The sequence below is a fragment of the Bacillus rossius genome, chromosome 16, assembly GCF_032445375.1.
Source record: "Bacillus rossius redtenbacheri isolate Brsri chromosome 16, Brsri_v3, whole genome shotgun sequence".
NCBI classification, from domain to species: Eukaryota; Metazoa; Arthropoda; class Insecta; order Phasmatodea; family Bacillidae; genus Bacillus; species Bacillus rossius.
This window is the reverse complement of record NC_086343.1, coordinates 4083013-4097877: the sequence shown is the minus strand read 5'-3', so window position 1 is coordinate 4097877 and position 14865 is coordinate 4083013. Positions and strand designations below refer to the sequence as shown.

Sequence of the window (14865 nt, the reverse complement as noted above, 5' to 3'; positions counted from 1 at the left end):
GTGATCATAAATTCTATTCTACACTTACGTGAGGTTGTAGCCGGCAGGCGTATGCGCGGCGATCTTAACGAAAACGAGTTGGCTGGAGTCGGGCAGTGCCGTAAATTGCGTGATCCGTGAAATGCACGCCGAGTAAACATGAGCAGCAATGAATTAAAAAGGTTTGGTTATTAAATCAAGAGCAGAGTAAACGATCGGTGGAACAAAATTAAAGGCTGCTTGCGGACACACGGTTTGACACGGCACGGAGTGGTTGGAGACTGTCAAATAGGTCGCCTCGCAAGGGAGAGAAACTTTCACCTCCTTTGTGAGTCGGCGCCAAAAGTTATATCAACTTAATTTGCTCTATTATAAGCTAAAAACATGTATCAGGTGCTCAATTAAAGGGTAGAACCTAGTAATTGGGTGCTTAAGGCTAAACAACTGTTTTATAGTATTTAATTATTTGAATTATGGCATCAAGTTGGCGACTGTAAATTTATTAACATATTGTCTCACTGTGAACTGTTCTAGTTGGATTTCTCCTAATCTGACTCGATCATTGTCACAGGCACTTTAATTAAGGCCAGTGGCCGTGGTGACTGGTAATGAGGTTCGTTGTCTAGCTACGACGCACTTGTTTAATGCCTTGTGTCCTAATGTCTTGTTCCTTAATTGTTTTATGGGGTCGAGCCCCCGGGGTTTCGTGCCCTGAAGTTTATTGGAGTCTAGTGGGATAACACCCGAGGTGCTCGCCTGACTCATTCCCGCTGGGCTAGGGGTGCGCTCCGAAAATGGGATCTGGGTACTAGTGGTGTGGAGCACAGGGTTAGATGCCATGGTCGGGACTACATCAACACTGTCATAGTTAGAAATATTATCACAATACAAGAACTAACTAACTGGCTTCAGTGACGTAGCTAAGGTGACTGGTGCCACTGGCCAGAATTGAAAATGGCGCCCCATCTTGGATTAAAAGAGGGGGGGGGGGGGGTTCAGTAATGCGAAACCGTCGTGGCGGCGCCCCCTCCTGCTCCGGCACCCCTGGCGGGGGCCATCCCTGCCACCCGCTTGTTACGCCACTGACTGGCTTACGTAAGAGTAGTTGACTGCACAGTAAAACTGCTGATAAAATGATGAACAACTTCAAAACATTATAATACAGACCAAGCAAACTTACCGAACATACGAGGTTTTCTCTCTACAATATGGAGTGCTACTGATATCCGTGGTTTATTTTTTTCCCGATAGAAAGCAGTAGGATGCACATTTTATTTCTTTCAGGCCAACATTCTGTGAGATACAAGGTTTTCTAGCCAAAAACATAAAAAAACGTTTTTTTCGTTAAAAAATTGAGATACGAGGTTTTCATTCTAAGCCATCGATAGGGCGAGTGCGTTTGTTGCAGTTATGTAGCATTTAAATATTTGACCGTAATATAAACTCTTGATGGTTTGCCAGATGTAAGGAGAATTACTGGTTATAGTCCTAGATTTTTGTTTTATACTGGAACTGCAGTCAGTACAATGAAATAGATTTATATTTTAGATTTATTAGCAGTCACTATAATGCATAATATGTGTTAGGTAGATTTGAAAGAAATACCACCTATTGTAGCCGTTACCGTGGTGCAACTTTCGGAATACTTTCATATAGTTTTCATTTCATGGTCCATAGACATAAAAACCAACGTCAACTTTTGTTCGGTTCTATGAAATATTTGTTTCTATGATCTTATTGTTTTCAATTCGGTTTGCTGTTATCTAAAAATATAAAGTTTCAGTTACGTGGGGATTATAATATTGCCCTTACTACATCGCTGAATTGAGCAAAGCTTTTTATTGATGGCTTATCAACCACCAAGTGTACGTCAAGGTATATCTTTACATTGATTTCTAGTTTATTTTCATAATTTTTGTTCAAGATAATGATGGATGATATTGGAGAGGGGATAGAGACCAGGATGAGAGTGTTTGCGGATGATTGCTTAGTGTATGAGGTGGTGGGGTTAGGGGTTCATCTGCAAGGTGACATGAGCAGACTCGAACAATGGACGGAGCAGAATGTGATGTCGCTGAATTTTGAAAAGACGAAGAAGGTTAGGATCACGAGGGAAGTGTATGTGTGGAAGGGGCAGGAGATAAAGACAGTTGAAGAGTATAACTATCTAAGGGCGACCGTACAAAATAACCTGGGATGGTAAAATCTGTTCAGCAGGTAGTTAGTAAGGGTAGGAGGGCTCTGGGGCTGTTTGTCAGGACCCTGCAGGGGGCAGGGAGTAAAGTAATGGAGAAGACATACGCCACATTGGTCAGGCCAGTGATGGAGTGTGGAGTTCGCCTCCAGAGGGACTGGAGGCGAACGGAAAGGGGTAGGAACTCTTTTTTTGGCAGGACAGGAAAAGAGTGGAATGGGTTGGATGAAGAGATGGTAGGGGTGAAAGATGCAAAGGATCTGAGGAGTTTGCTAAGGGGGAGGGAGGAATTGCCACCGGGCGAAAGCTCAATTGCAAGCGTAATAGTCAATACAATGCAATTCCATTTAAACTTCGTATGTTATAGGTTAAATTGTTGCTATGTGGACTGCCCAGGCGGGTCTCTTCCTGGTTGCCACGTTTCCCCCCCCCCCCTCCAACATCGTGTCTAGCTGACATCACTTGGAGTAGGCTGGCTTAGCTTCTCGCTTGATATGCCGTACACAGCAGCGAAATAAACTCGGTCATTGTGAAGAAACTAATTAATCAAACTCCACAAAATATTTAGGTTATATTTAAGATGGTGTAAGTGTCACAATGAACATGACACAACAAACCCGACAAACTGTAGTACAGCGTTCCAGAACTACAGATTTAATAGTGTGGGGTCACAATACCACGACAAGATTAAACAGACAATTTCTGATTTGCCTGTCGGCGAATCGTTCCAAGCCAAGTACGTCCATAAAATGTAGTATAGAATGCGCCAAAAACAATGTAGAAGAGAAATAGAACATGCTATCTCAGCCCATGCATTTTCATTTTTGGCTGATTTCTGTAGTCCTTCAACCCAATGTCATACAGAATACCATGAGCGTGAACTTTATTAATTACAAGTTGTTAGTGAATTTGTCCATTTTTAAAATTAAATCTACAATATAATATTGACCATAAACACGATGATATCCGTTTGTATAAACATACGAAGGCAAGCTACAAATATTCATGTGTACCCACATGTAAAATGAAATTTCATTTTTCAGCATAAAGATTTACCAAGTAGGCAAATATTTTTGAAGTTAGTTTTTTAATCTTTTCTTACCATTTCCGTTTTACTTTCTGTCGGGCGACACGTCAAAATTAGAAATAGAATCAATTCCTAGTGGACTGTCGGGGCGTGTATTTTGTCGGGATGATGTCACTGTGACCTTGTATTTCATTGGTTGCTGAGTATGTCTGGCCTTTGTGGCATTTTGACTTCAGCTTTAAGATACTGGTGATGGCGACAGCTGCTTGACTGCATAGGCTATCTAATGTGCCCTACAAACAGTAATTTCTCAGAACCCAGTAGGAATTAAGAAACGCTGTGTACAGCGTAAATAGAGGAACATCTTTTGTGTTCGAAAAATGTATTTTCTGAATTTTAATTTTTTTATTTATGGAAAAGCCACAACATGAGACTTTTACCAAGTAGCTAACCTAAGTTAATCAACCATTCTCTTGATATGACAGTTTTTTATAACATGAAACCTAATCTTTTTACTAGTAAAAATGGTAAACAACTTTAAACTACTTGAAGTATCACAGAACCCTAAAAAATGTCAGGAAGTTAAAAATGAATTTGGAACTTTTAATAATCTTTTTTTCAGAAAAATTGGTTCTCTTTCAGAGTTACCCACGAATCAACAGAATAGTGTTTCAAAATACCAATACAAGTATTTTGTAATTTTAGAAGCATTAGATTTAAAAAAGTTGCATTATTCACAAAATTCTTTCCATTTGTTGGTGGTATGAATGAGTTTTTAGGATTTTTTTGGGGGGGGGGGGGGGTGGAGGGGGGTTATATCTCTATTATCTCTCCCCCCTCCCCCTGTGTACTTTCTTCCTCCATGCTACAGGGAAACATTAAGAATTAAAAAATATATTATTATTTTTTAAAATTAAAAATAATGCATTTGAGGTTTTGATACATTCTTACATCAGCATCCTAAAATAATTTGATTTTTTTTTTAAGAAAAGCCATTGTTCTTAACTATGTTTTTTTTTTCCAGAGATGGCAACACGGAAAATTCTTGAAGAGTTACAGCTGAAAAAACAAATGTTACTAAAGCAAGGAGTGGCCCCAACTTTGAGTTCCCAGAATTTGTCATCAATCCCGATGGTATACATGTTTCCTTCAAGACTTTAATTTACATATGTATACATTTATTCATATCGTTAGTCTTTAATACATTCCGTATAGCGTTTTATTATGGTAGAATCCATTAGACTACGGAACGAAGTTGCTGATTATATGGTCTAATGATTCAGACATAACTTTAGTGGCTGAAAGTTTAGTTTAGTTTCTTGCATACATTAAATCTTTTTTGGGACTAGTATGCATTTTGTTTCCAGAACATTATTTATGATGTCACCAACATGACATAAGTTACATCGCCACTCCTACATTTATCGGCAATAGTTCGTTTCATCAAAAATTGTTCCTGCCAAAGGTTTTAGGTAAAAATTATAAAATTTACAAACAATATTAATGGATCTTGATAGTGTACCTACAAAGTGAAATCTACCCCTCATTTTTCAACAACCTGAAGCAATTGTTTCAGACAAAAGTTTTAGATAAAAATTATAAGATCAATACACAATTTGAACAGATTTGATAGTGTATCTACTGAGGGTGTTAAGAATTTTTTAAAATTCTTCCTCTAATTTTTCAACCCCTTGCTGCAATGGTTTGTTAAAAAAAAATGTTTCAGATAAAAGTTTTAGGTATAAATTATAAGATTAATACATAATTTGTACAATTTCTAATTTTTGCCTATGAAGGTAATTTTTTTTTTGCCTGCCAACCCTTGTTTTTACAGACCTTTGAAGTTATGGTTGGTCGTATCAAAAACATATTCAAACGATTTTGGCATTACCCCTACAAGTTATAAAAAATGTTCAAACAGATGTTATATTTTCCATATTACAAGAGTTAGAACAATTTAACTATTTTTTAAAAAATCTTCCCCATTTCTACCACTTTGGTCGGATATTGCTCATTAACAAACTCAACCGAGATTTTCTACTACTAGATTTTATGTCAGTTTGGAAGTGATTTGAGAAAAATTGTGACAGTTATCGTGTCCAAAAAATTATGATTATATATATAAACTTTTGAGTTGACTATGGTTTTGGGGTCTATGGACCATGAAACGAAAAACTATATAAATATTTTCCGGAAGTCACACCGTGGTAACGGCTACGATAAGTAGTATTTATTTGAAATCTTCCTAATGCAATGATACAAAGACAACAAATTAAACACAGAATATAGTCATTTTATTTTGTGATATTGACATTGGCCCAGTAACAAGTAGCTTGTCAGCAACTTCCACATGTTGAAAAGATGAAATGAGACAAAAATTAAACTATATTTAGAAAAAAATAGTTATTCCGACGTGGCCGTAACCCGAAAGTGCAGAATTTAAAATCTTTCAATGTAGTTTGACTTAACTATTTATTGTGGCTTTAACATTTGTGTGATTGTTAGACCTGCAGACTTTGTGTTACTTTTTGTCTGGTTGCTGGGTTAAAACTCCACAAAAATGTGCATAATCGTGTTGATGCTATGTGATCATGGACTGCCGCCACATTATCACGCTATCTCCGATTTGATTTAAGATTCAGTCAGACGATTTCAAGGTGTTTGGCTTTGGTTTACAGTTCTTGAGGCCGTGTTGAATAACCTGTGTTCCATTGACAAAGATCATTCGAGTTTTAAATATTGTACATTTGCAGCCCGATTGTCACCAGTTAATGATAACGGGTATTTTCGCAGGTCTGTGGGTGATTGTGTTGTGTTCTGCTCAGGGCGGAGGGCTGACCCCCGACGCGCACATGATGTCCTCTGCCCAGCGCACGGCCCTCCAGAACGCCAACAGCCAGTCGTACGGCTTCTTCATCACCCAGGACTCGTCGTTCGGCAACCTGATCCTCCCGGTGCTGCCCCGCTTCGAGCCCAAGCCGTGATGTCGCGGCTCAAGCTGAAGGCCCTGGAGCAGCGGCTGCAGGCGCTGGAGGCATTCGAGACGCCCAAGGTGTCGCTGGAGCAGTACGCCACCTCGCCGCACATCGCGGCGCGCCTGCTCCACACGGCGCAGGCGTGCTACGGGGACGTCGAGGGGAAGGTGGTGGCGGACCTGGGTTGCGGCTGCGGCGTGCTGGCCGCGGGGGCCTCGCTCCTGGGGGCGGGGGCGTGCGTGGGCTTCGACGTGGACCGCGACGCGCTGCGCGTCGCCCGCGCGAACGTCGAGGAGCTGGGGAACGTGGACCTGGTGGAGTGCGACGTCCGGCTCCTGTCCGCGGCCGACGACGACGTCCTCAACTGGCGGTTCGACACCGTCGTCATGAACCCGCCGTTCGGCACGAAGCGCAACAGGGGGCTGGACATGGAGTTCCTGAGGGCGGGGCTCCGCCTGGCGACGTGTGCCGTGTACTCGCTGCACAAGACGTCGACGCGGGCCCACGTGCTGCGCAAGGCCGCGGACTGGGGGGCAGAGGCCCGGGTCCTGGCGGAGCTGCGGTTCGACCTCCCCGCGTCCTACAAGTTCCACAAGAGACAGTCGGTCGACGTGCGTGTGGACTTTGTGCGGGTGTGGTTCCCTCGTAAGAATAAGTGACCGGTACTTGTTGTTAACGAATGATATATGATCATGGATAATTATCAGGTGTGAATATAATTTCCTTCTTATTTGACAATATACAAAGTGAGTTGATTTTTATTTGTGACTTAAAAAAAATATCTTTTAAGTCTTTCGAAACCCTCTATGTTGTGAAATATTGATAAGTACTCTGGAATATTAGTGGAAATAATTTTTTGAACTTATTTGATAGCTTATTTATATTGAAAAATGGTGATGTTTATTTTATGGTAAAGTTACCTAATGTAGTTCTTTTATGTAATTTTTGACCAAAAATGTAAAGCTAAATTTGATTAGATATTTTCTTTGGAATTTTTTTTGAAATGTTTTGTGTTTCTCAAAAATAGAAATCAGACTGAGTAGATTTTGAGAGTGGCAGGCATAGTCAATAAAACAATGCAAAAAATGTGTTTTAAAGTTCACATTTTTTAAATAATACACAGGGTGCCTAGCAACAGATAAAACCTTGTAAAGTCAGGGAACTTTCAGCAACAGGGAAATTTCAGGAAAACATCAGGATTTTTGTAGATTGTCAAGGGATATTTTCAATTACTATTTTTTATTCAAAGTTAATGGAAAGTTAAAGTTACAGTAGATAATTATTTTTATTTGTATTGGTTCCATGTACACATCCTGTCTTCCCCATTCCCAACACATATCTAAGTGTTACAAAAAGTTTTCATCCCTTTTAATTCTGCTCATAAGTACTTATATGAGCATTATGACTGACAACTCATATTGACTTCAGTGCTATTGATAGTGTGAGAATAAAATAATTTATAATTGCCTGCTGCAATAGTGAAGTGTGGTATGCCTATGAGTCGTGATTTTGAATTTGGATTTTTGGTAGTTGTTGGTGACTAAATAATATCAGTGGTCAGGGAAATAATTTCAAAATCTGGAATTGTCAAAAGAAATTTTCATTACAAATTTGCCAGCCACATTTCACAACACTTAAAGAACTGTAGTAATGTACAAGGTTATTATAATTATGTTTAATTGATTAATACAAAAGCAATTCATATTGAAACTATTGTTTCTTTTCCAAAAATTTGGGCATTGTACCTTATTGAATGGCCCTATTGCTTGTTTATAGGTAGCAGTTTTGGTGAAAAATAAGTAAAATTTAGTACCTAGCAAATGGTTTTTATTTTGAGCTTGAATTAAAATTAAAATTTTTGTCCATGTTATAATACTTTATTTCTATTACAGCTCATATTTTCACTAGTTTCTAGTTACATACCTTGTGACATAAATTACTGATTTTCCACTGTTTGGTGGTTGTCTTAGTTAAAATGTTTTTTAATAATAATTTACTTAGAAAAAAGTAATAAAAAATTAAGTGGCTTGAAATGTGCAGAAGAATAAAGTAACCTAGGTCTTTATGAGATGAATGTAGTATTTACTTGTATTATGACTAGTGAGCTAAAATAAGCCCATGCCCAGTCAGATTCACGCAGTCGCGTCTGATCAGCCTAGCCATGTTGTCTGTCCATGCTTCTGATTTGTTTTTTCTGTAGTAGCATGCCATGTTACATTCTCTTGTCCTGTAGACCTGGTTCACGTGACATCACAAAGAGGACAGTGCGGTAGATTTCTTTCCTTGAGAGTTTTGGGCAAGATAAATACTAATAGAAATCTCTGCGGTGGGCAGACGAGCCAGTAAACCGACTCGTATTCCAAGATGCTCCGGTGAGACAGCAAATAAGCACTGCCTTGTTGGGACACGACCGTAACCTAACTTGCGAGCCGTGTTTCAGAACGTGTACAAACTGTATCCCAGTAAGTTAACGGATAAGCAGCCGCTTTAATAAACGGTGCCCTGTGCGAGACTACTAACTGGGTTAAACGCATTCTAGCGGACCTTTCGCAATCATCGATACAATAATTGTTATGGCAAAAATACTACTTTTCTAATTTTCTCAAGTAGGTACTTTTTAACTTGCGATTATTTATTTTTTGACCATTAAAGTGCAGAAAATTCATTTCTGGATAGTTTCGCGATAAAGTTTAATTTGGCACACTTGATGCGTTCCTTGATGATCACAAAAGTGACTATATACGAGTTAATGGTGCCAGATATGGGTATGATATCTGGACAAAATGACCGAAAAAGTGAGCTTTGCGCATGTGTGGAATTTGGGCAACAGATCAGTAACGGATGGGACGCTGATGTCAGATCCCTAAAAGTGAGGGACCGATAGTGTCCTATCGTGCACCAGGGGTACGGTTAGGGTACAGACGTAGCATGTTAGACACCTAAACCGTTATTTTTTGTGTGTTGGAATACCGGCCCTGGGGGCTGGGGTGCGGGGACTCCAGACATCCCGGCGATGCCCCATTCTTGTCTCACGCAGTCAAGAACCGTCTCTTTTTCCCTGTAAAAGTGGGGGATGGGGCACGTTCCCTCAAGTCCCCAAAATCCCCAAGACAGTCGAAGCGTCGCCCCGCTCGGGGATACCTCTTCCAGACTGCAGTGGCCCTGGCCGAAGACGGTCCCAGCTGTCCTCCTTCACAGCACCGACACATTCCTCGAGTTGCAGCTCGCTACACTTCGCACCCAGGGCGCATCGAGATCCCCTGCTCCCTGCCAGGGTGACCACCCCGCCGAGCCGGCCAGTGGTCAACTGACTGCTGCTGGTGGTTCCGTGGCCCCCACGAGGGTGGGGCTGGGTGGACCCCTGGGTCCAGGTCCCGGGCCCCGCCCTGTTTATTTTTACATGTTCAACTATTATAATTTTTTTACAAAGTAGAAATAACATTTTGAATATTTTTTTATACAATGAAATTTCAGAAGATTCTACACCTACAGCTAATTTTATTTTTCTGTATTTTCATTTTTATCTCAGTGTGTGAAATAAATATACATACTCATTGAGGTTATTTAAAAGTTAAAATAATTTTATAAATAAAACTTAGTTCGGACTTATAAAATAGTAAGCAATAATTATATCCTGTATTTTCAGGTTAAGTGACATTCTAAAAAGAGCGTAGGTAAGAAATGACCATGCAATTGTAATGTAGCACGTACCTAAAATTTGGGGGGAGGGGGTGGAGTGTATCCAATCCTGGGTCCAGGGTCCGTAATTGAATTTGTGGGCCAGGGGTTGTCCACAGTCACCCCAACGAGGTCGCTGCTTTCGCTGGGATGGTGTATCAGCCACCCGTAGGATGTTGTTGCTAGCAGATGACACTGCTTATGGCCTGCCACAATGCCAACTATCTGTCTCCAGTATATTTTACAATAAGATATGGAGGGGAAGTATTGGACTGAAAATGGCTTCCAATTTTCGCTATCAAATATATTTAGACAGATTATCTCAATAATATCACACTATCAAATTTTATTTTTTGTCTGAGCTATCGCAAACTTGTCAGAAAATTCTTAAATTTTGAAATCAAATAATGCGTCAGTGCTGGATGAAATTTTTTTTAATTGTTGTATCATTGCATTTTTTTTTTGAACAATTATGAATTTAAATCACAATATTTGTTATTTAATGAAATACATTTTAAGAGATTTTTTTAAAGTTAAACATTATTTTAGTTATCTATTTAACTTTTTAACCTCTCTAATCGGCTTTATGCCCTTCGCCATTTTAAAGAATCTTGGAGGCGGAAACGGATGACATTTCCATTTTAGTTTGGCACGATTTTGATTGGCCGATCGCATCCAACATCCAGCTTATTTTAGAACCTATCTTATACTTATACAGAAATATTTGATGGAAACTCAAGTCATCCGACTTGTCAAACAAACACGGCTGTGTTAGTGAATTTTTCAGTGACTTCATAGCCCTCCAACTTTATTTGACAGGAAATTGACAGGTGTAGGAATCGAAAATTTGACAGGGCCTTTTAAGGCAGTCACGTGTGTGTCTGATCTGTCTTACTGTGTTGCGGTCATGCAGTATGGTCTGGTGACTTGACTCTGTAGCAGGGCCGTATTTACGCGCAGGCTATCTAGGCTGTAGCCTATGGGCCCGCACCACACGACACAAAAAAATAAAAAAAAATAAAAAAAAAATATATATATACACTGCGATGTGGATCTTCTTATATTCTTAAAATACGCGTCGACATAGTGTCTAGTTGTTTTGTGTGGATTAATTGCGCCAAACTAAACTCTTCTGTGGAAAGCTGATATATGAGTTGTGTCAGCATTTAGAAATTTTCGATTATTTTCATTGCTTTTGGTGTCACTCAACGGTTGGTGTCACTTAATTCCTTAACCTCTAAATACTGTTTGGTTAAATTGTCTAGTTTAATAATAAACTATTTTTTTTTTTCAAAAATAGAAAATTGATCAAAAATATGAGTTTTGCAGGTCAATTAAAATAAACTACCAGACCCAGGCAGGAGGCACCCACTGTTTCACTGGAAGGGGATACTCAATATACCCACCCTTCCCCTTAGAGAGGGCCCGCACCACAGACTCAGCCTAGAGGCCCACAGGCAGTAGATCCGGCCCCGCTCTGTAGTAACATGCCACATTCACTTGTCTCATGCAACTGGTCCACGAAGGGTGGGTTCCCAATTAAAAAACACCAGCGAGCGTACATCAGGTTACTTCCAAGCACATGACTGTGCACATTACCTGTGCCAAGTCAGTTCACAACTGAAATAATACCTATATATTTTAAACTTTTGGTTGAGTGGTTATTGGTTTCCGCCCGCAACCAGCGTGAGATACCTTTTTATTATCGTATCATTAATCAAATATCCGTACTAGATCAACACCAATACCTTACCCGGGACTCGAACCCAGAACCTCTCTCGCAGTAAGCCGGTGTGCATCCGACTACGCTACGGAGGTCGGCTTCACAACTGAAATCTTACTGTTAATTTTAGCCTGAGAAATTTCGGGATGAATCCGACATCTGTTGGCAGTGTTAGTAAGTGACTGTATTAACTACCAGTTGATTATCCCGCGACATCTGACCAGCAATTTGTTAGTACAGTTTTTCAATATATCAATTAATAAGGATATATATATTTTTTGGGTTCACCATTCTAGCCACGACACACTTTTTATTCACAAAATTTTCTGGTGACTAATAAGTAATAGCATTAACTACCTAATTTTCAAAGCAGGAATCACACCTGAGCATTGCAATATCTCGACGATTTCTGGCCACAGTGTGATTGACGAATACAAACAGTTCTCAAGCCCCGCCAAAATGGCTTCCTCGTCTACTCTCATTGGCCGTTGCGCCATACTTCCGTAACAATTCAGTTCCCGTCGATCCTCACAACCATCCTATGCGCTATTGTGAATCAGTAGGTTTGAAAACATGGCGGTCATATCTTGTGCGCAAGGCCTATACTGTTATTTTTTTCAATTGTAAATAAGAGTTTAATATATATTTGGAGAAAATCTGTTATTTCCATGCCTACATATATTTATCATTTAATTTACTTTTTCGGGTTTTTCGTTTTCAGTTTAAAAGTAACTTAACGAGGGAAAAATATTGAACAAAATGGCACATATTTAAAACTTTTGTTTGGAAATTATTTTCGCACTATATTACAGTTCGTTTGTACTCACCACACGTCTAAAAAAAAAATCTAAACCTATTATTATTATTATTATTATTATTATTTTTAAGTAGGTAGTCGGTTGGAATATTGTGTTATATAATTTCTGTAACTTATGCATTTTATTTATTTTGAAAATGTCAGTGTCAGAATCATAACATCAGTAAACAGATGGTTTGAAAACTGGTCACGCTGTTAAAAATTAACTCAGCCATCCCTTTAAGAAAAAATCACTACGACAATGATGTTAATGTTTTATACTTTTTTTGTTAACACCGGGGAAAATTCTCTACAGTTATCTAAAACAAAAAAAAATTGGTTGTCTGTAAAGTCGGTTTACGGACGATAGTTTAACGTGACGTATTAACAAAACATTGATGAAATTATTGCATACTTTTATGAATAAAATTGAATCATTTTTATTGATTTATCACTATTTTGTATGGATACAAAGAAGGAGTAAAATGAAATCTACATTTTAATTGATAAATTTACTTTTATTTGCACTCATTAATTCAAATATGTTTATTAGTTTAACGAACAGATTATTTTAACTATAACTTTTATACAAGTTTGCTATTTAACTTCTTCCAATCTGTGTTATTCTGTTAAGGATAGGACGATGATAGGAAAAATAGGAAACGAATGGGAGTGTTTTAAGGATGATGTGAAGGAAAATGCACCAAGATGCAGTAAAAAATAATATATTTGTGCCACGGACTCTGCAGCAATGCTAGGAGTAATGGGTTAGCAAAGAGCAATGAAAATGTTACATTGAAATGCATGAAAACAGAATTACGCCACGGACTCGGTCGCAATGCTAGGAGTTTCAGGTTAGCAAAGACCAATATAAAATGAGCGTAACGAGACACCGCTTAACGGGACAATATGCGTAACGAAACACTTTTTCGTGCGTGCAGCCGACGTTCATAGATTTATTAGACGTTGTTACGTCAAAATAAATAAATAAATAATCGTGAAAAACATAATTGTTTTGTAATGTAAATATCCACAATTTTCTAACAGTATTAATTTGTACAAAAGGGAAACACTTTACTTCATGAGTTATCCGGCGGAGCGTGCTTGGCATCAGTTTATTGCCAACACAAAGAAAAGAAAAAGAACATTGACTGCGCAAGCCAAGGATGCGCGAGGAGAAAAGAGCTCTCATATATATTCAATCTCGTGATGCTTCTGGTCGTCTTCCAAAGTCTTCCCTCGACAGTGACGAATTCAAACACTTTTATCTGCTGGAGGTTAGGTCCCCGGGCCCCAGGGTCTGAAGGCGGGAAAAACGAGTTTGTTGTTGGATTTTCATAAGGGGGAGGGGGGTAAGAAGGCTGAAGCTGTAAAATATCTGAGGCAGAATATAGAAATTTCTCGACGGAGAAAATTCTGCTGTGGCTAAGTTCACAGAGCCAAAAGGAGAAACTTTGTATAGCATGAACTGTGTATTAAATTTTAAAATGATCGGCATTTTTTCTTCTAAATGAAATTCCTTGACGAATATAATTTTATTTTTAAAGTCGTTTTCGCTTCGATCGGAACCGTTTCATTTATTAGTTTAAAATTTCAGTTTGATGATGAAATGTTTCAATAGTCTACGTACCTGCTCCGGATACGAGTTCTAGCGGCGGGTGAGGAAACTCCGTGTGTTTCGTTGAAAACGCAATAATTTGCGTATGTTTATCACGCTCGGCATTGTTTTAAACAATTACACCTTAAGTTTCTTTTACGAGGCCCGGGTTTTGCATTATGAGCGTATCTGCATAATGAGAACGTATGAATTTTGCTCGTTACGGATGGAGGTTTGATGCTACACATCTCTGGCAAGTACTGAAAAACCTGCTCATATATATTTTAAAATTTATATTCATTTTTGACGTGATAACGTCTTATAAATCGATGAACGCCGGCTGCACGCACGAAAAATTGTCACGTTCCTCCTGAGCCGAGCGTGGAAGAACCGTCCAACCACCGTGCGAGAAAATCTTCTATAATATCAAACAGGTTTAAGGCGGGCATTTTAACAAATTGTACGTGATTATATTTAAAAAAATTATTTAAATTAAATTTGAAAAACTGTAAATAATATTTGAAAATGAAAAAGTATGCAATTTTTCATCATGTTTTCTTATGACGTTATCACGTAAAATTATCGTCCGTAAACCTACTTTACAGACCACCCGCCTTTTAATTCACACTTTTTGAAGTCTACAAAAAATTTTTCGACCGATCTAACCCTGCGCCTAATGTAGGCTGCCCCTTTCCAGAAGAGTCCGTGAATGAGAGAGAAATGTGTTACGCTCTGTGTGGTGTGTGATGAACGCCTCTAGAAGTTACAAGGCTCCAGATTTCGCATCAAGATGTTAATGAGGAAAAGCACCACAGAACCTCAGCTGTAATTACCGGAGCGAAGAGAAACCCAAGTTAACTTCGGCCATTTACTCGGAGCTTATGTTTTCAGAAGTC

The 14865-nt window shown here is 39.0% G+C and overlaps 2 protein-coding genes across 2 annotated transcripts; both read left to right on the top strand.

The window, feature by feature from the left end:
• The first annotated feature begins 1676 nt into the window (after positions 1–1676).
• LOC134540026 (SOSS complex subunit C homolog) lies at positions 1677–6184 on the top strand. Its single transcript, XM_063382461.1, has 3 exons — positions 1677–1854; positions 4225–4334; positions 6026–6184. The coding sequence occupies exons 1-3, from the start codon at positions 1824–1826 to the stop codon at positions 6182–6184; spliced, it is 300 nt and encodes a 99-aa protein (XP_063238531.1). The 5' UTR covers positions 1677–1823.
• On the top strand, positions 6184–7153 carry LOC134540025 (rRNA N6-adenosine-methyltransferase METTL5). Its single transcript, XM_063382460.1, has one exon. It carries the CDS (start codon positions 6184–6186, stop codon positions 6832–6834), a length of 651 nt encoding a protein of 216 aa, XP_063238530.1. The 3' UTR covers positions 6835–7153.
• Positions 7154–14865: the final 7712 nt, after the last annotated feature.

Coding starts and splice junctions, on each gene's coding strand:
- LOC134540026 (XM_063382461.1), top strand. CDS start 1,824: ATGGCTTATCAACCACCAAGTGTACGTCAAG. Junction 1,855..4,224: donor ACCACCAAGTGTACGTCAAG/GTATATCTTTAC, acceptor TTTTTTTTCCAG/AGATGGCAACACGGAAAATT. Junction 4,335..6,025: donor ATTTGTCATCAATCCCGATG/GTATACATGTTT, acceptor TGTTCTGCTCAG/GGCGGAGGGCTGACCCCCGA.
- LOC134540025 (XM_063382460.1), top strand. CDS start 6,184: ATGTCGCGGCTCAAGCTGAAGGCCCTGGAGCAGCGGCTGCAGGCGCTG.